This window comes from Pezoporus occidentalis, unplaced genomic scaffold (genome assembly GCF_034315485.1).
Source record: "Pezoporus occidentalis ecotype Australia unplaced genomic scaffold, CSIRO_AGI_Poc_V1 ctg143, whole genome shotgun sequence".
In the NCBI taxonomy this organism is placed as follows: domain Eukaryota; kingdom Metazoa; phylum Chordata; class Aves; order Psittaciformes; family Psittacidae; genus Pezoporus; species Pezoporus occidentalis.
In genome coordinates, this window is record NW_026913241.1 from 1,275,419 (window position 1) to 1,294,250 (window position 18,832).

Genomic DNA, 18,832 nt, shown 5'->3' on the forward strand with positions numbered 1-18,832 from the left:
TGCTGGGGAGGATGGACAAATACATGGAAAAGAAAGCCCCAGATTATAGAACATAAGCCATATTCACCCTGGTCTTACTCTTGCCCATACAGCCCCTCAGGGCCATTTCTGGGAGACTGTGGCCTGGGCTAGACAGTCATTCAGTCTGACTCAGCATGGTTATTCTTATGTCTTTTTACCAAAGAGCTGTAATCTTCTGGGGAACAACTAAAAGAGGTTAGAATAACAATAAATCAATAGTTCTCAAACATCTTGTAGCACAGTTTATTTTCCCTTCAGTTTTTCAAAATGTTGTGCATTCTTGTACTTGTTTCAAGTAAACGCTATATTTGGTTTTGCAGATCACCTCTGGACCACTGGTGGTTCCCTGAACTCTCGAGTTCCTTAGGCCGCCATGTAATAAGTACTGTTAACCCTCATGCTTTGCCTTAAACATGGGCTTATAGATGTTCTGAGTTAGGAAGGCATTTTTCCCATTCATGTAGAGCCCTTCTAAAACAGTAGCATTTCCTACCAGTGCAGGTCCATCAGTATATGAGTGACAAAAGGAGAAGCCAGAGCAGCTAATAGCAGCTGGCTCCTTCTTGACGTTAGTCACATCTAAGTTAGAAAAGCTGTAGGCAGATGTTCCTTGTGTCTTCCATAGCCTTAGCCACTGGTATCAGTAGCAGCAGGGAGTGTTATGGGAAGTCTGAGGTCTCAGTTTCTTTTTTCTCTGTAGCTTGCATGCTGAATTAACATCGGTACAACGAGAGCAAATGCCATCAGCTCTGAACTGTAGATGTTTTGTTATCCAGGTTGTAGTGGAAAAAAAAGCTAAACTGTTACCCTAAACATTGGAGGACAATTGTGAATCAGCCCTCCTGATGCCTAAAACCCCTTCAGACAGCACTCTCATAAGTAAGACTTGTAGTCTTGAACCTTCTCCAGGAAACTGAGTTATTTATAATTTCCACTGACAAAGATGAAAATGTGTAAGGATATAAATGTACAAGACACATAGGTTGCCTGTCTACCTTGTATGTCTCCCTTACATTCTAAGTTAAGAATTTAAGCATCAAATACCAATCCAAATGGTAATACTGGAGAAGAATTTTAAAGACCTTAAATTGCAATATATTTTAAATGTTGATCCAACTGCACCAAATAGTAAGTCAATGCAGTATCACTAAAATAGAATGCCGTAATTGGTTTACAAAACCTGTCTTATCTTACCTACTGTTAGATGTATTAGCTAATCAAAACTGGTAAACCTTTGGACTCTGAGCTGGGTGGGGGTGATCTCCTTCCAACAACAATGGCTGAACAAATATAAATGGTTTATACACAAAAGGCTTAAAAGAAGGAAATGAGTATTGGAAGGTTGGCTGCTAATTAACTTGGGCCTATCTGGGAAATGGAGACAGAAAGTGAACTACACTACAGTCATAACACCAGAGTTGAACTTTCATTTAGCTATCTACTGAGCTGAAGCACTTTAAAACATGGCTGAGCTATAGCGTTTTTATGAGATGGGTAAATACTGCCCTCATTCTACATGCTAGATAGGTGTGAAAGATTAACAGGGACCTGCAAACAGTTCCCCTTCCTGGATAGGAGAGGTAAAGGTTATACAGCATGAGTCACTAAAACCTTTGGCAAAAAAAGTTTCCAGGTATTTAAGACAAAGTGACATCTTCTAGGGAGGATGTTTTCCTTCACCTTCTAGAAATAACTCCACATATGCCTGAGAGATCTGTTTCTGGTCATTACTATGCAGTGACAAATTCACAATCCGTTGGTGCAGTCATTTTGTAGTGAGTAATTATGTTACCTACAATCATTGCAACTGCTTATTGTGGATAATGAAGAAAAGCAAATGAATTACTTGAAAGAGAGTGCCAACTGCTTGTGCAAATACTCTACAACTTCCTGAAATTGCACACTGGAGGACATGACAGAATTTTGGGCTTTGTTCTTCTGTAAATACTAGTTGTTTTGGGTTTTGTTTTGTTTTTTTTTTTTTTTAAATTTAAAAAGTGAAGAAGGTGAGAAATTCTCAGATAGGTGGGAATTTCCTCAGAAGAAAAGATAAGTTAAATTCTCCTGAGGAGAGTGACTGAGTGCATTTTAATACAGGTTTGTTTGTCCTGTGCTACAAAAAATGTCCTCACTGCCTTCTGCAGAGCTGGGTAACAGCTGATAGATGGCAACATTACAGGCTTGCATGTGAAGCAGTGGTCGGATTATTTGTTTAGGAAGAAGCATGCATCTCTTCTAACATACACAGAAGACCTTATTTATAAATCTATTTATAACAGTTTACAGAGCAGCTTTTCTTTTCTTTCTTAAAGAAAAAAAATATATTCCATGTATTGATTTGTAAAGTAACACAGAAATTTAAACACGTGGTATCTGAATCTTCTTTCTTGGGATCCCATAATCCTGGGTCATTGTGCTATGTGGCATTTTCTGGTATATGCACTGCAAACATATAGATAAGCTATATTTATGCTTCAGCTCAATAATAGGAGCCATCTTTAGTGTGATGACAAGATGCCATTTGTTATCACTAGTGTATAGCATCTGATACTTTCAACTATGAAGCTAATATTGATACTACAACGAGATGGTAAAAGTTACTTTCTTTACAGAAGTGAGAACTAAAGCAGAACAGTGAAAAAAATACTTCTTTCTTAATGTCTGCTTCTTCTGACTAGTTAAAATATGTTAAAAATGGTATGTTGCTATTGTAATTAGGATGACAGACAGCAAAAGTCAGCTGATCCCTTACTAGGAAGTAACTGATTAATGGTGAATGCTCCAAAAGGCTCACAAAAGCTACAGCAATATTAGTGGTGGCACAGGAGGGAGAATGCATAGATCAGATGTGTTGCATGATTCTCCTGTTCATCCAGGATGGGATGAGAGGGGACAATTGCCATTAACATTTCAGATGGAAAATAGATTTTTCTTTTTTTGTTTGCTTTCTTTCCTATTTTTTTTTTAACAAAGTCTCTTCTTTCTCACAAAATTGTTTAATTTTATCATAAAGCAAAAGATGTTGCTTCTTGTTGCTGACCAGAGCTTTCTCTTCTTTAATTTTGGTTTTTTTTTTTAGGCTACAAATATCAATAAAATCACTTTTCATAGTATCTTAAATTTATGAAATAATGTCCCAGGCTAATTCTTCACAATGCTACATCTCCTAGGCAGAAGCATAGCTTTCAATTCAAGCAACAGATTTGTGTGCTTTAATATCTTGGCAGGGCCCAGATTAAAACCCTGCTGTTAACTCCTGCAGTTAACCATATAATAAAGCACCTTCTCACTCCCAGAGCCTGAAGAAGTGCTCTTAGCAACAGTTTTATAAGGTAGTGCCTGCATTTTTCTTGGCAGACAGAGGTGTGTCAAAGTATGACTAAATCACACTGAGTTGCATGTTATTTCTGAAATAATTATATATTCCCATATACTGCTCTTGGCAGCGTGAACTTCCATTCCAGCCTGCTATGGCAGAGACAGAGGAAGAGCAAAAGAGAAGGAGGGACTGTCAACTTCTGGACAGGAGAACCAGTGGCATCATGAGATCCACATGGCAGATGAAGACTGAATTTACAGAGAGGAACCAATGATACTACAGACCATGCATTTCCTTGTGAACAACTTAGATATATATTGTGCCTTGCCGTGGCTGGCACTGCTTTTCTTCACCAAGCGGTGTATATATATTCCTGGGGCAGTATATCCACTGAATGAGGGTTCCAGGTACCACGTACTCCATCCCTGTCACTTCCATTGTTTGTTTATGATCCAGGATGACCATATTTCTTTTTAAAAAAAGCAACAACCACCCAAAAACCTCAAACACTTTCCCTTCTAGCTTGCTATACATCCTTTCCACCAGGTTAATCATTGTACACAGAGCTGGTAAATTGAGTTTCACTGAAGCATTTGCCCCATATTGGAGAGTGGCAATTTATACTTACAAACAGAATATATCTGCAATAATGAATGATATATACTTATTTTTTAATAGCTTGAAGGTCTCTATTTATTCTGCTGACCTTTCCCCCCGCAAACCATTTTTAAGTTTTCTAATCTGCTGTTCTGTCCTATGCATCATTCATGGCATTAGATGAGATATCTTTGCCTAGGCAATGTTCTTCAAAGGATTTATTTTATGAACAATTTTAGCTGCACTGTAGAATTAAATAAAATAGAAATTTGGAAAAATAATATCGACTTTTAAAATCAAAGGTACATCTTTTCAAGTGAAAATGAATACCTGTGTGAATTGTCAGATGAGTAATGTGGAAAGGCTTGAACACACACACATCCATTTAATAAGATACTGTCACACTGTCAGCCAAACTGCCCTGCTGCAGAGCCTCGTTTGAATTTAGAGCAACAAACTCTTAAAATAAACATCTGAGGTGTTCTCTCTAGTCATCACATCCCTGAACTGTCAGAATCTACTAATTAGCATCAAATACTTTTGTGTTTAATTCACTATGATTCTGACTGAAACAAGATGAGGTAACTAAGCACTCACTGCAGTCCCTGAGAAGGAATGGCTTGGTACCAGATGGTTCAACACCAAAGCACGTGACATTGCAGCTGAACAACAGATAAAACAGGGAGGCCGCAGGAATCTTACATACAGGACTGAGCTCCTAAAATAGATTTGTAATGATTCTAAATGTTTGGGGTTTGTTTGTTTTTGTTTTGTTTTTTACTGCCTCTTGAATAATATCATTCCACCACAATAGATCATACGAGGAAAATTTCAGGTTAACAGCAGTTGGCAAGATAAGCATATAATCTGCATTTAAAATGTAATGTACATTCATTGATACAAAAGATATGAAAAACACTACCTTTAAAGTTAACTGAACCGATGCTAAATGTGAGATAGAATTACAAGCGGGCCAATAGTGCTTCAGAATGCTACTGACAAAGGAGTTACTGCAACATCTCAAAGTAAATCAGTCAAGTGACAGGAGCTTCCTATTAAGAATATTGTTCCTTGCCAGGGTGGGTATGTGATTCTAGTAGATTATAATAACGAGTTCCATAAGATTCAGTGGAGGGTCATCTGCATTTATATGTAAAATATTAATCACCATTCACAAATAAGACTTTAAAAACATCAGGATAGTTCCATTAAGGGTACATCTCCATTGAAACTGCTCTAGCTGTTTCTAGCATAAGTCCATCAGCTGATCTTTCTATTGTGTCACATGCAAATGTGTTAATTAGGCTTATTCATAACTCCCTTTGTTTCTGAGCCGATCGTAAGGAATTATGGCTACATTTTTATTCCAATTCTAGGGTAAAATCTCCAGAGCTCCAGGAGATAGGCTGGCAGAGGGGAAGCACTGAAGGCAGTGAGCCCAGTTCCCTACTGCATTGTACCTGTGCAGTCCTGGTCTGTGAAATGGGTCTGGCAAACTGCTATGTCCTGACTGGAAAGTAAATTGCCTTGTGCCAGGATTTTACACCCAGTGTGTACTCATTTTCCATGAAGAAAGTTACTTCACAGGGCTAAAATCATTCAAGTATTAGGTTTGAGGTTTCTGCTCACTAGGAGAAAGTTACATGCCCTATGCAGTACTTTTTAAAAGATCTATACTTTTAAAAGTCAATTTTCATTAATTGGCTATTATTGCATCTCTTTGAATCATTCACATCCTGATACACGATTCTGCATCAGTAATGTATATAAAGTCTGATGGTGAAAAATAGTGAAATTTATGGGTAGAGCTGTTCTTTACCCTTAGTTCTCGGAGTCTATCAGAGATTTCTTAAGAAATAGGAGTACCACTTTGCACTCTGTACCACTAGTCTTACAAGTTCTGTTTTCCTATACTAGTTTCACTGCTATTTTCATGTAATACAAGCAAAGCACCTCAAATAACATCCTGTTAACATAAATAAGCTTGAATTTAATTTCTTATAGAAGCACAAATTTAGAATAAATCTCGAATTAACTGATATTCTGGGCTAGTGCTATTTCAAGAAGTCCAACAGGGATGGTATTTTGAAATAGAGAGCCACACTGTGTGAAAACCACATGCCTTTTTCTCTTCCTACATAGAGGCAGCTCTGACTCTCACAAAATCAAGCTCATACATCATGACACAACAAGATGCAATACAAATACCATTTGCTAAGCAGACTCCTGAAGTCTTGTAGGCAAGTATCCCTGAGCAAAGAGTGCTGGCTGCACTGTAGCAGGGAGCTAGAGCTCACTTGCACTGCCAGGGAAAAAGGAACTCAGTTTCATTCCTTCCAGACCTGGGAAACTCAACCTCAAAAACTAATTTACATACCCAAAGAGACCTTCAGCAGTAACATATCATTGGGGGATCTTTTTTCTCTTTTTTTTTTTTTTTTTTTAGTCCTCTAAAGGTTAACTGTCCTATGAACAGAAAATGCACTTTCCTTTGGCCCCATTCCCACTCCACACACACACTCCCTACTGCTATTTCCACCCACGCTACAGCTCTTTTTAACTGTGTTTAAAAAGCTGAGAGAGAAATGTGCTGCTGCTGCTGCTGCTGCCGCCGCTCCTCCTCCTCCTCCTCAGGTGGGCGGGTTGGTAGCTGGTCAGTTTTCCGCAGCATTTCTCATTGCTAGATGTGTGGGAGGCCGGGAGCAGGAAGGGAAGGAAGCAGCCCTCTTAGGAAGGGAGGCATATCAAAGCAAGTGGGAAGCAAACAGCCCCTTCCCACCCGTACATGTGCAATAATATGGAAATGAAAAACATAACAGATCTAGAAGTAGAGCTTTCCAAGATGTGGTCCTAAAAGGTATCAAACATCTTGGGTCTCAACGCCAAGCTCAGGGGTGACCAAGATCTCTTGGCAGACAGCATTTTTCACCCACGAAGAAGCACACACCCGTGGTGAGGGAAGGGGGAAGGGAAGAGGGCGTTCCTTACAGTTCTGGCTTTGTACGTAGGTGGAGGGTGGTTCGAGGAGAGCAGTGACAGATTGCTCGTGGCAGCAGGGAAGAAAGATGTAGGAGGGTGTCTGCCCAGGGTCCCGTCTAGCCCAGGGGATACTGGCAGGGTGGATGCAGCACAAGTGCTGTGTCTAAACTGGGAGGGGAGGCACCCGCTGGCGGATGGACCTTGCCTAGGGGCTTTCTACCGGCTCCATCAACACGACAGTGTCTGCTGGTGCCCTGCGAGGCCAAAAGAAAATGGAAACTACTTCACCCACAATTTCATGATGGATTTGCTTTCATACTTTTCCAAACACTTCCAGTTCCCCACTGATAAGATGCAAATTAAGTGGTTAGGGAGGGGAAGCGGGGGGGGGGGGGGGGGGGGGGGGGGGGGGGAGAGATGTTTGTTTGGATTATTTTTACGCTCTCACACACTTTTTTTTTGTGCCAGGAGGAATTCGCTACTGCATGCCATTAGTTGTGCCCTCATCCCAAATCTATGATTTCAGAGGTTATATGGATGCATTAGCTAAAAAGTCTCTGACCAAAAGCCCTGGGAAAAGCTGTTCCCATGGGATTACTCACATAACAGACAAAAGCAGATATTTGCTTCTCCATATTACATGTGTGTGTTCCAATCCTTCCCTGGGCTGGGCTGGTTTTAGAGGGGGGAGAAACAGATTTTTTTTTCACTTACATCTAATTTACTCTGAGTGACATCAAGGGAAGACTCCACTGCAGACCTGAGCCTTTAGTACTTAGGTGTCCATGCTGGCACAAAGAAATTTGAAACATCTCCACATGACACAGGTTCAGAGTGTTGTCAACTGAAACTGGACTGAGAAAAAGCAATTTGAGGATTGCTTGTCAGCACAGCAATAGCAAGTTCGCAGGGATGAACTGGAAATTTTCCTATTCTTTACTGTTCTTTACTGTGATGGTGGTGAAGCGCTGGAACAGGTTGCCTAAAGAAGTGGTAAATGCTCCAACCCTGGCAATGTTCAAGGCAAGGTTGGACAGAGCTTTGGTCGACATGATCTAGTGTGAGGCATCCCTGCCCATGGCAGGGGGTTTGGAACTAGATAATCTTAAGGTCCTTTCCAATCCAAGCATTCTATGATTCTATTCTGTTCCTCACGCCTTCACAGGCTCATTTTTCCTTACCTTCATATACAGTAAGGATGGACTTACTACCCACACATAGAGAAATTAGATGCCAGCTGTTAAGCCAGCAGAGGAAAAGATTAAATTTACAGCAAGCCTCGATGCAGAAGCATGGGACATGAGGAAGCACTTGTACTGTTTATTATCTGGTCTTGATGAACTACACTGGGAGCTCTCAGAGGCAAGTAAGCGAGAAGTACAAATTGATGATTCATTAGGGGTATATAGGTGGCATACAGCTGAGCTACTCTTGGAATCCTTCTTAGGAACAAGACCTCCTTCATCCTTAAGTTATATGTTTTTCTGGAAAAGAAATCAAAAACTCCCAGAAACAAAACCCCAAAACATCTGCTCAACTCTGAAGTCCTCCTACAGTCTGCAGTTTGTTTTCACTTTCCAAACCTGCTGAACACGGTGCCAGAAAATTTCTCCACAGGGAGGAATTACAACCTGCCTATCCTTCTGGCTACTGCACTTATACTCCTCGAGTTACTGGTTTAATTATTAGGGGTGCTGCTCACCCCAGTGTATGCAGCCTCCTGCATCCCTTTCTGCTAATATTACTATCATCTATAAACTCACAGGTTAAAGGTCATCTCGTTCCACTTATGTGACTCCACTGTTTTCACTCTTTTTACTAATTCTATTTATAGAAGTATTTTATTTACTTTTCAGAAAACATTTTCACTTTGATATTCTGGTTGATGAGACAATGAAATGAGCCAGCAGTGTGCACTCGCAGCCCAGAAAGCCAACCGTATCCTGAGCTGCATCAAAAGGAACGTGACCAGCAGGTCGAAGGAAGTGACCCTGCCCCTCTACTCTGCTCTCATGAGACCTCACCTGGAATATTGTGTGCAGTTCTGGTGTCCTCAACATAAAAAGGACATGGAACTGTTGGAACAAGTCCAGAGGAGGGCCACAAGGATGATCAGGGGACTGGAGCACCTCCTGTATGAAGACAGGCTGAGGAAGTTGGGGCTGTTCAGCCTGGAGAAGAAAAGGCTGCATGGAGACCTCATAGCAGCTTTCCAGTATCTGAATGGGGGCTATAGGGATGCTGGGGATGGGCTGTTCATTAGGGACTGTAGTGATAGGACAAAGGGTAACAGGTTAAAACTTAAACAGGGGAAGTTTAGATTGGATATAAGGAGGAAATTCTTTCTTGTTAGGGTGGTGAGGCACTGGAATAGGTTGCCCAGGGAAATTGTGAATGCTCCATCCCTGGCAGTGTTCAAGGCCAGGTTGGACAGAGCCTTGGGTGGCATGGTTTAGTGTGAGGTGTCCCTGCCCATGGCAGGGGGCTTGGAACTAGATGATCTTAAGGTTCTTTCCAACCCTAACTATTCTATGATTATATGATATTGCACTCTGAAGAAAAAAAAACAAAAAAAAAAACCAAAACCAACCAAACAAAAAAAACACAAAAAAAACCCAACCAACCAACCACCCAACCAAAACCCCAGGATGATATCAGTTCCTTTTTGGACTGGCTTGCAGTCACTAAATGGCTGCCTGTAAGAAAATTGCAACTTGGTAACACCTACCACCCCTCTACCTGAAAAAAAACTATAGATAACTTCAAGCCATCATCAGCATATTTTAACACGCAGGACACTAAGCTCAAGGAAGATGGCTCTTCTGGCACCACCCCTTCTTCTTGAAAGCAATTTAAAAAAAAAGAAGAAGAAAAAAAAGAAAACATTAAGCTTAAACTCAGTGTCAGAACCACAGAAAGAAATCAGAAGCTGTCACAATGCATGCCGATACTTCATTGTTTACTAATGAGTAGGCCCCACTCTTACTCTGAATCAGACATGCAGCTGGAAGACAATAAAGAAAGGGTCTTTATACTGAAACCATGGGGGGAATAAATTAAAATCAGCATAAGTAAAAGATGAATCAGATCACTTACTTCTATTTTGGATTCTAGAAACAGACATAGTATGTAATCATGTCCTGATCACAGCCTTGCCCATGTGCAGGTGGAATTTATTAAGAGATTTCCAGGATTTCAAGCAGCCTCCACCTGCTCGTACCCAAGGTTAGCTTACACACGCTGATTTCTTCATTTCCACAGCACCACCAACAAAAGATTATCTGACAAAAAGGCTCTGTTCATATTTGTCTGTGAAATATACAGACTTTCAGACACAGGATACAAAGAAGTATAAAAATGTTATCTCCTTATCAAACTCCTCCTAATTTGCCTACACCTGGATGAGAGATGCAGTTTTCCTCAAAAATAGTTTAAAAAATAAAAATCTAAGTAAGGGTTCAGATTCTGCAACTATGGCAATTTAGTGTCATTTAGAATGGTTTAGATTTAATTGCGTGGTACTTGCTGTAAAACAGCATATAAGGCTGAATATACATGCTCAAGATGACACTAGAAGGCTGCATCTTTGATGATCATATAATATGTAGGGAAAAGTTTGGATAGTCTGGATTGTCTAATGAATTCTGCACTCAATTAATCTGCAGTGGTCAGTTTCCCAATGCCTGCAAAAGCACCTCATGTCCTGTTCTTCTTTGGTCAGTGTACATGGCTGAAGACCGAGACTGCACAATATAGACATGTTCTGTGCCTGTTTAGTTTAAGATTTTTACAACCAAATTTAATATAACCCAAGAGTTACTGCAGCGGAAATGCCAGTACAGATGACGCTGCTATAAGCAGGCCCTGAATTAGTTCTTGAAATGAAGAGCAAGGTTGCCCTCTGGGGACTTCACTAGAAGTGCTTCCCAGAGCTGGGAGGATTTTTGTTCCAGAAAAGTAATTTTACTGCAAGGGTTTTATTTTTAAAATATACAAACGTGAATCAAGACAGCCAGTGCTAAAAGCTTGCTACATTGAGTGATGACGAAGCTACGGTTCGACCTAATGCACTGTATCGTCATTTACTCCATGGTTCATCTCATTTTTCAGTATCAGTCTCATGCTGGCCACATGTCAGCCTAAAAAAGTAACCCATGGAATGGTCTGACTTAGTTACTGAAATAAAAGTGAATTTAGTTCTCCTGGCGTGATGGTCATGTATTCTCAGGTGCCTTCTATTAAAATGAAAAAGGCAAAAAAGCCATTTTCCTGGTTGCAATTTCTGAGTCTGTTTGGGTTGAACACATGCTGAGTTTGAACTCACAGCTGTCTGCAGCTACTTTTCGGGCAGTAATCATGCCAGCTGCCTAATCCCTGTATTTTACCTTCCAGGATAACCAGGTTTTGGTGGGATGTTACATCGGAGCAGCTCCTTAACCCCAGCTCACGAATCTGTGTGTCAGTCACTGAGAGGCAGCACAGGTATGGCTGCAAGTGTAAGGAATAAAAGGAGAGAGCTGGAGATCAGACATTAAGAAATCAGGTTTGCTGTTTGAAACAACACATCACCAAAATGCAAGGTTCAGTATACAAAGCTCGGCTCTGAAGGTAATTTAGCAATGCCGGCTTTCAACACTTTGGGCAGCTACCACCACGGTTTAAGTTACGTTTGCTTCACCGACTGAAGAAACAGCCTCACTTCATGTCCTCATACCTCCTGGGTTAATCCAGGACGCGGAGCAGCACCCATTCAGCCCAGATCCCATCGAGGTAAGGGACTAAACCTTTCACAGAACTACCGCGCAAGGGGCCTGCTTGCAAACTCCATGCTGCCGCCCGGCTCTCCTTTGTCAGACGCTACATTGACTGGAAGACGGCTGTTCACGTACGGGATGGGAAAGAAGGGGTCCTGAAGCGGACGGCTATCCCTCAGGACCACCCGCTTACCCCAAGTGACGTGGGGGGAACGGAGACCGGCCCCGCGCATGCGTCCTACCTCGCTCCCGGCTGATCGTATCGGTTACCCGATGACGACGATCGATCGCGCCGGCTGTCGCCATGGCGGCCCGGGTGCTGAGGCCGCTGCCCAGGTAATGGGGAGGTGGCTGTGGCCGCACTAAGGTGCGACGAAGCTGCTCCCTCGCCCCCCTTTCTCCCCGCCGAGGAGAGATGTAAATGGCGCCGGGCTGGCCGCGCCCGCAGCTTGCCGCGGGAAGCGGTGGCCTGGGAAGGCCTCTCATGCCGGAGGTTGAAACCGTCTGAACTAGGATAAAGGATAATTTAGATCCGAATTAACTTTCCCATTCTAAAATGAATATGTAGTTTAGGTTGCCGGAACTTTAGAATGTAAAATGTTAATTGTCCGTGATTTGCGCTCTTAAGTAGCTGAAAGATAGTTTGTGAACGCTGATGCAAGCCAGGCGTTTGAAGCCCAGTGAATGCTGCTGTTAACTGCCCTCCTTAACAGAATACACTGACAATTAACACAGCCTCATCAGTTAAATTGAGAAACGTTCACAAAGTGTCCCAGCATTGGTGTTTCCTGTCAGTAACAGAAGCATGAGTTCAAGCTGTTCATAAACCCTACCTAAATGTATGTACACACAAGGACATGAGGGCAGGTTTCTTGTAATGGAAGCTTTGGGAATAGACAAGCCTTTGACAGGACTATTAAAAAAAAAAATAAATTAGTATTTAAACACCCAGGAAAAGGCTGTAAATCTTTAAAAAAACAGACTGCTAAGTAGCGATCTTACTATTTACAGGTTTCCCTAACTTGAACACATCAGAAACAGTAGTTGACATTGGTATCTGCCATCTATTTACTAGTAAGCAAAGAAGTTTCCGACTGTTTTTAGTTTCAAAATTGTTGGCTAATTTACTTGATTTTAAAAAGGAGAATGTAAAACAACTTTGCGTTCAGATATTTTTCTGACAAAACCTTGCTTAAATCAGCAGTTATATATTTGGGATTGAGTAGCTGGTTTATGGTTTTAGCTATCTTTTTAATATTTCTTTCAGGCCAAAACCATTCAACAGACTGCAAATAATACTACAACATTTGGTAAGAGCAGTATCTTGTGTGGCTGAGCTAGAGACTTTTAAGACTTTTAACTCCGTGAGACAGACATGCAGCTTGTGTCTTTTCACAGTGGTTCTGAATGCCATCACTTATTGCTAGGCATAAGGCTGCTCATGTCTTTGAGCACTTTGTTACAAGTTTCTGTTACATTGTAAATTAAAACTTAATTATTTTGGCCTTGCCTACTTTTATAGCTATTTTCTATGTTAGCCTCTGTATATTCCTTAAATAGAATTCAACTGTGAGTTTAAATCAATTGTGAAAATAGTTCAGTGATTTGTTCTCTACTGTTAAAGGTTACTTACAGACAAAGCAATATGTACATTTGAGTTTCCAGTGTCAAACTGCCAGTAGGGACACATAGAACTATCATTGTTACAATTGTTGCTGGTATTTTCAGAATGCTAGTCATAAGGAACCATGTGGCAGTTTTGGCGGTGTGTTTTTGAATGAATTCAATTGTCAGTGTGTAGCTCAAAAACTTGTCTGAGGTTTATTATTCTCAAGGACTCAGGCATAAGGTGTTTTTGAAAAAACTGTTGAGGTATTGCAAATAAAACTTGAAGCACAGTGGGAAGGCCTTAGTGTACATTTCCAAAATGCATGCTTTATGATCTTAACTGTTACGAGAATATTTCCATAAACACTCTTGTATGGATGTTACTCAAGGTATCTAACTGATGACATTTGGTTTATTTATTTGTATTTCCATGTACAGAAGATTTCTAAGCAAACAGATTCAACAGCTGAAGTCTTGTTGGAAAAGAAAGGAGGTGCAGGAATAATAACTTTGAATAGACCCAAGGCTCTCAATGCACTAAATCTTCCGATGATCCGACAAATTTATCCACAAATAAAGGTTAGTAGCTCCCCTTCTACCCATCCACTATACATATGTATCCAAAACCAGTTTTGAAATTCAGTCTGACACTTCTTAGTGTACTGATTTAAAGAATGAGAGTCTGTGTGAATGCATTGGCCAATGAGCCATTTATAGTATGGGAAAGAACAGACAGTTTTAAATAAGTTAGAAGGAGAAGACATGTCAAAGAGAGAAGCTGTCAGACAAAGTTAAATTTAGCATCTGGATAGATAGAGACACCCATATTAAAAGTAGAACTGTATTAAAAGCAAGAAGGGCTCATGGTTTATGTATTGCTTTTGGCAACACCCAGCTGGTCAGTCAGCATGCATGAGTTCCAGGATGTACAGTTTTGTTGGCTTTTGGTTGGGTGCATGTTTTGTGGAGAGGCTGCATCGCTGAAATAAAACATACAAGCCATTTGAAAGCAAGGTATTGTCAGTGTCATTCCTTTAGGAAGAACTTTATGGATTTACAGGCACTTTTTACAAGCTAGTGAAGTAATGTGAAATTTTAAGCTTGCAAATTTTTTAATTTAATGTGGCTGTTTATGATATGCACAAAGTCAGGCTTGCTAGATACCAGTATTTGTTGGATAGTTGCCTGCCTTTTGGTATTTTGGTAGACAGATGTATTGCAAGTTTATGCATTCTTTGAAGAACATTTACAGACATACTTAATCTGTAGTGCTGAGTACTGGGTTTTATTTGAAGCACAGCCTTAAAAGGTAGCATAATTTTAAGTACACTTGCTGGTATACAGAAATGTCCTGTCTTTTTTGAACAAGGGATTTATAAGCATAGTTTAAAAGGCAGGGGGAGGGAAAACCTGTAGATGGCATCTTTTTCTCAATATGGTTGCACCACTCCTGAAGTCTTGTACCACTGTATTTAATTCAGGGAAAAAAAAAAAACCAAACAACAACATGGTCATTGTACCTAGCAAAACGTCTGTGCACAAATTAATTTAATACAGAAAAAAAATTCTTGATGGGCATTGATCACAGTAATTTTGCCAAAATCCATCAGTAATTTAATCCCTGTTTTCCTTGCCATGCATTTTAGCTTTACACATCTTTCATGATTTGGCCTGAGACATTGTTATTATATCTTCCATATTCCTAGCTTTATGCCCCAACATTGTGTTCCAGTTGGGATTTATGCTGGACCCTGTTTTAGGGAGTGCTGCCTTTCTTCAAATTGGTATCTCTACACAGGCATTTGCTGAAATACATGAGGCAACTCTGCTAATCTGATGTCAAGGTTAAATAGGTCACCAGGATGGCAGAAAGACATTTAGCTCTCAGTGTAAGAAAGACAAACTATTTTAAGTATAGTTTGATTTGTTTTTTGAGAAAGTAAAGTAAGTATTACAGCATACAGAGAAAGCAGTTTTTTTGCACAGACTTTAATCTTACATGGAAACATTTACTTCTTTTTAGACCTGGGAGAAAGATCCCGAAACTTTTCTAATAATTATAAAGGGAACTGGAGGAAAAGCTTTTTGTGCTGGGGGTGACATCAGAGGTAAGGAGTAGAGTCATTTGAACATTTAACATGTCTTTGCCAGTTATTATTTTGCATTGGTTTATTTCCTGTGACTTGGGTAAGCACAGCCTTGCTACACAAAAGTAAGAGAGATTATTCTTATGATGCCTTGATGCAGGGATGCTATTTAAGTTACTCGTTAGGAGACAGCTGTCAGAACATTGTATAAAAGAGTAAAAATTGAACTTTTATGAATAACTGGTAATAGCAGTCATTCGTGGGAAGAGGGAAGAGAGGGTCCTTGTCTCTACCTTTTTCTTCTCAGATTTTCATTACTGACAACTTCTTTATGAGAAATTTGAAGAGTCCTAATAAGTAACTTTTACTATAAGATAATTTGTGTCTGATGTTTGAGTTGGCTATGTAAAGAGCTGACAATGGTTATCAGTGTATCTGTGATTATTTTGTAAGTAAGAACTGTAGGAAACTTCCAGACTGTGAAAATTAGCAGTTGTTTTAAATTTTAGGTGAACAAGCAGCACAGGTTATCATCAAATTATGTCCTGCTCTCATTGGCTTCTCAGTTTTAGTATTCAGAGTTTTCAGTATAATAAGTTTTAAGTAACCGTTCTATATATTGATATGAAACACCACAAACAAGACTACCATACATTAGGAGGGGTTCCATGGCATAGAAGATGAATTGCATGCTCACATGCATGTGACAGTCTCCAGCATAATAAATTGACTCATATTTGAAACTTTGCATTCATATTTAAGTTTGAGCAAATTTTCTCAACTAAAAGCAGGATTAAGTTGCTGCTTGATTGCAGTTGGAATAAATTGTTTTCATGCAATATTAATTCTTATTTGCACTTTTCTTTAAACTTACAGTTATCTTTAGAATTTTTATTTCTCTTAAGCCATCACAGATGCAGGAAGAGTTGGAAATAAGCTGGCACAAGATTTCTTCAAAGAAGAATATACCCTGAACAATGCCATTGGTATGTTTAATAGCAAATTCTGAAGCAGTACAGTTTTCAAAGTAGTGGCTTTGAATGTAAATTCGTTTTCTCTCTTTGCTGATCTATAAAAAAAACGAGATAACATAATAGAAGTAGTTTTATGTTAGTTTTTTTGGGTTTTTTAATGCCACTAGTGTAACATATCTCATTTTTACATCATGCATGCAGAATTTGTTTCTTTTGTTTAAGCTACTGTGATAACTTATTGCATCCAGTTGTTCTGGATAGTTACAATTCAGCTACAGATTAATTACGTTGTAGATGCAGACAGTGCAGTTCTGCACTAAGTACCATTGATCTACTTCAAAAAAGACTTGCAATAAAAATAGATGCATGGAAAATCATTAGTATTCAGTCAGAAGGCAGAAGATCAAATTATGTTAAAGCTTTCCATTTATATAAACTGCATAAATTAAGCTAGGAGTTAAACGCCTTAGTTTATTGCAAAGAACCTAGGAGTATGTGGTCTTAAAATAACTACCAGCAAAGACACTGAGTAAAGATGTTTTCAATTACCATGCATGGAAAGATTCAAAAGTCCACTCTGACTAAAACTGCTGTCTAATATTAGTGTTTTCAGGTCAGTCTTAGAAGTTCAGTCAGATTCATCAGTTCAGCTGATGTCACAGGACCATTGTCTTGAAAAAAAATGTACAATTTTTTTGGTTCTTTACATTCCTTACAGGCACTTGCAAGAAGCCATATGTGGCACTTATCGATGGCATTACAATGGGAGGGGTAAGTTAAGCACCTTGGTGTGGTATGTGACATCATTTGTTTTAAAGTAATGTAATATACTGTGCTTGAGTTAAATGAAGCGCACACATGGCATTTCAAACATTGGAATTCGAGAATAAGGATTGTAATGTGAACCTTTGTCTCTTGCTTGTCAGGGCAGCTTGCTGCTCTTCTAGTGCTTCTGTTCTTTCATAGCCAGTGCAACTGCTTCTCTGAGGATCTGGCAGTTGTGTTAAGAGCAGTATCCTGTCACTGTAGGAGATGCCTCTTGCAAAGGTTTTCAGAATACTGAAGTGTGAGTTTGTAGATCATACAAGAACTGAGTTTTTCACTCAAAATGTATTAAGAAATTGAACTATATAAATATACAATTAAAGGACAACTCCATGAAAACTAGTAAAAATTATATTTTAAGCTGTACTTTAACGGACATTTGTGAGATCTGTATTTTTCCAACAAATTACCTGAAAATGCATCTACTTTCTCACCTTTGTAGTACTCCTAAAACATGTATTACAAGATCCTGATTCTCCCTTACCCTTTCCAAGGCCATACCTTATTACTAAAGCAACATGGAAAGACTCCATCATATTGCTAGTTATACTCAGTGTTAATAATTGCTTCAGCAATTGGTGGCTCTGAACACTGAGTAGGTAGTTAAGAGACCAGTACTGTACTTTTCTTCATGCTGAAATGCTATTCTCTAAAGCTTGACATCTGCTGGATACATTTGCGCTGTAGCAGGGAGTAGAATATAACAATCTTAAGTTATTTTGAACAGTGAGTTTGACAAGTAAAGTCTGCCTGCCATATTGTTGCTTAAATTTATATTCTTGCACACCAGTATGATATGGGCGTATAATCTGTTTAAGTTTGTCAAAGACAGGATGATATAAGCGTAACACTACATGATCCATCACTGGTTGTGACTCCTCCCTTTCCAACTTCCCTTGCACATTTCTTTTTGTGTATTTTGGCCGTGGTCTTTCCAGCTGGTGATCTAAACATGCGATTCCTCTTTTCCCCTTTGCTGCTCTGCTACCAAGCCTCAGATCTCAGACCTCTAGAACAGCCCTTGAACTTGGCATGGTTGTACCGTTATCTTGTTCTGCTTCCTGTGTGGGAATGCTCTGTCCTACTGTAATTATTCATCAGAAATGCATCCATACAAAGGAGTTATTCTGTTCATGGTATAAATAGATGCTCTGTTTTAAATCACTCAGATGTTTGGTTCTATGTTTTTAACACAATAAGTTCATATTTCATCCCTTTCATATGCCCAAGATTTGGCTGTCTTAGTCCCTACAAGTGAGTGGGAGCTAGAAGCATCTGTCACTTATGAACTACAGTAAATGCCTTTAAAACAAATTTACATTGAAACCATTGGCTTTAGAAGCAAGTCATTTTAGCTTGGCCTTAAAATTTAAGGGACACCTCTTAAAAACTGCAATTTCACTATAGTCAATGAACAAAAAGACAAACAGGTCAATCTCAAACTTGCTCAAAAAAGCAGCACTGTACATGGAGTGCTCTTTTGTTCTAGTTTAAATTGAAAATCAGAATGTTTTAGAAACTCAGTTACTATGTGTTTAGGTAGTAAAAGTTGCTACTGATGCACAGATATAAATTTGTGAGGGTAAAACTTGGAATTGTATCAAAGTAAACTAGTTCCGCTTCAGCATTGTTGGCCAGAGGCTGGTAGATGGCTTTCTTGAGAGTTTA

General features: G+C 39.6%; 2 protein-coding genes across 5 annotated transcripts in view; one reads left to right on the forward strand and one right to left on the reverse strand.

Annotated features, from left to right (window-relative positions):
• MFSD6 (major facilitator superfamily domain containing 6) overlaps nt 1–12,051 on the reverse strand; it is a 49,927-nt gene extending 37,876 nt beyond the window's left edge. The window contains exon 1 of one of the 3 annotated variants that reach the window (XM_062610028.1): nt 11,913–12,051. The gene's annotated coding sequence lies outside the window, so the exon portion shown is untranslated. Of the gene's footprint in view, nt 1–11,615; nt 11,767–11,912 lie in introns of those variants that run through there. The other 2 variants (XM_062610026.1, XM_062610024.1) reach the window with 2 other exon arrangements.
• HIBCH (3-hydroxyisobutyryl-CoA hydrolase) overlaps nt 11,882–18,832 on the forward strand; it is a 42,702-nt gene continuing 35,751 nt past the window's right edge. For both annotated transcript variants that reach the window (XR_009963096.1, XM_062610041.1), the window contains exons 1-6: nt 11,882–12,006; nt 12,938–12,980; nt 13,717–13,857; nt 15,302–15,386; nt 16,271–16,351; nt 17,058–17,110. Coding sequence is in view for 1 of the 2 variants with exons in the window: in XM_062610041.1 (XP_062466025.1) it covers nt 11,975–12,006; nt 12,938–12,980; nt 13,717–13,857; nt 15,302–15,386; nt 16,271–16,351; nt 17,058–17,110 (435 nt within the window). In the remaining variant the exon portion in view is untranslated. The remainder of the gene's footprint in view (nt 12,007–12,937; nt 12,981–13,716; nt 13,858–15,301; nt 15,387–16,270; nt 16,352–17,057; nt 17,111–18,832) is intronic.